At 44.1% G+C, this 1,849-nt stretch overlaps 1 protein-coding gene across 1 annotated transcript in view; it reads left to right on the forward strand.

The window, feature by feature from the left end:
* Positions 1-1,133: 1,133 nt before the first annotated feature.
* PHALS_06685 (RmlC-like jelly roll fold) overlaps positions 1,134-1,849 on the forward strand; it is a gene marked incomplete at both ends in the record, with an annotated part of 1,779 nt that continues 1,063 nt past the window's right edge. Inside the window, one exon of the mRNA XM_024720018.1 lies at positions 1,134-1,306. Coding sequence (XP_024585259.1) covers positions 1,134-1,306 — 173 coding nt within the window. The remainder of the gene's footprint in view (positions 1,307-1,849) is intronic.

The following is a 1,849-nucleotide window of genomic DNA, read 5'->3' on the forward strand; positions in this document are numbered from 1 at the left end:
TGTTTACGGGTGGAAATTTCAGCAGAGGTGGAGTAATGCCGACAGTGAAAGAGAGGTGATTCCTTCAATGTAGACGAACTAGACCAAGCGTTGGAAGACGTTGATGTCATCGAGATATAGTAGCCCTCTACGAATTGTAGACCTCCTGTCAAAAGTGATCGATTTCTTGAGGCTACTAATAAATGATAGCCCGATCACTATTCGTAAAAATCCGTTGTTTATTTCCAGCACTGCAATCGCCTCAAAAGTATAAAGCGGACACCACAACATCGTACACTAGTATTACAATAGTTTTTTGGACATAATGTCAAACTAAAAAGAGTAAAAGCATGGTGCCTTGATGAGGTATGGAAAGTACTGATACGAAAGAGGGAATGGCCTTCTGGAAAAAGAGGTTTATGCTCAACGTGGACTGCTGGCGCAGTACACAGCTTTACCATAGTAGATAGTAAATGCAGATGTACTAAGTATCGATTAAACTAGCTTAACTTTGGATATAGAACACATTTGAAAAGTAAAGGCAAAACCAGGTAGGTACCTAGGTATTGTGGAGGCTCTCGGTCTGCTCGTGGGTGAAGCGTGTGATTCCATCCTTTGCGCGCATGATAATACGTACTCCTGAAGTCAAACTTTACTCTGTTTAAGGGTAAAGCTGAAAAACGTCTATAATAAATTGTATTGTTCAAATTTGTACCTTTTGAATCAGCAGCTCACCCAACAAACCCCGGCAGACCAGTACCAGCTGTCGGCACTCGAAAGATCAAAGTGTACCCGGCCTAAATTTAGAATCTTTTGAATTTCGAGGTGCGGTTTCCATTTCGTATCTTCCAGTATGAAGGCCCTAAAGAACCCTGGGAGGGGTAAACCGCCGGACGTGGCAGTGCAGGTTCTGGAGTCTAATTATCCGCCCTATAGCTTGTAGTTAATACAGAGGATGCTAGGCAAAAGCAAGGCTACACAGAAATAGAGACGCAGCAGTTAGACTGAAGATCTGAAGGTCCCTCTTTCGATCCCGGGTCACAGCACCTCTTATTATGTTGCTCTGTTTGACGCTTGATAACACCTTTTCTACTTTAGTACTGTTTGAAACATCATATGGCCACATATAACCCGGAGTCGACCAAATATCGACAATGATCACAAGAAGTCCGAGATCGTCAAAACTAGAAAAGGCGACAAAGAAGTATGTGAGTACCAACAGCTCAAAAGAGGAGATGCAGTTCAGTAGCATCGAGAATGAGTACCACGGAGAGTCACCCAAGCGAGAGAGCGATCCAAGCATGACTATCATGCTGACAGTAGGCGAGTAATACCTGACGTAGCTCCCAGAGAAATGCTCGACGCAGTAGTTATAGAAATGACAAAGGCAGACAGCGATCAGCCACGAACGGCACTAATCATGACGATCTACGAGTAGTATAACATCGACCATGGCATATTAAGGGTGGATGAGGACTCCATTCCATTTGGAAAACGCAGATACTCCAACTGGAAGGCGGGAAGAAGATCTTGTTGTTTAGATGCTTCGGTAAGCCTGTAGGTAGTATGAGGACTGGTGTAGCTCGACACGAAGTATATAACACGAAAACATATCAAACTATAATCATGTACAGTACGATCAGCAAGGTAACTAACTGTACATGATTATACGCAGCAGAACAGTTCAAGGCGAGAGAAACAGAAATGACGTCAAACGTAGCAAGATACCTGTTTTTCATATTTCACCCGGCCATCTTCAATAGGCAAGTAGTCAAGAGAATGCAGGCAGTCAGCGGCAGCTACTTTGGACAGACTGTTGGAAACCGTATCCGGACGGCGGTTGAAGTGTCCGTTGGGCAGGGTGGCCCAC

Source organism: Plasmopara halstedii (genome assembly GCF_900000015.1).
Source record: "Plasmopara halstedii genome assembly, contig: Scaffold_3060, whole genome shotgun sequence".
Taxonomy (NCBI): domain Eukaryota; phylum Oomycota; class Peronosporomycetes; order Peronosporales; family Peronosporaceae; genus Plasmopara; species Plasmopara halstedii.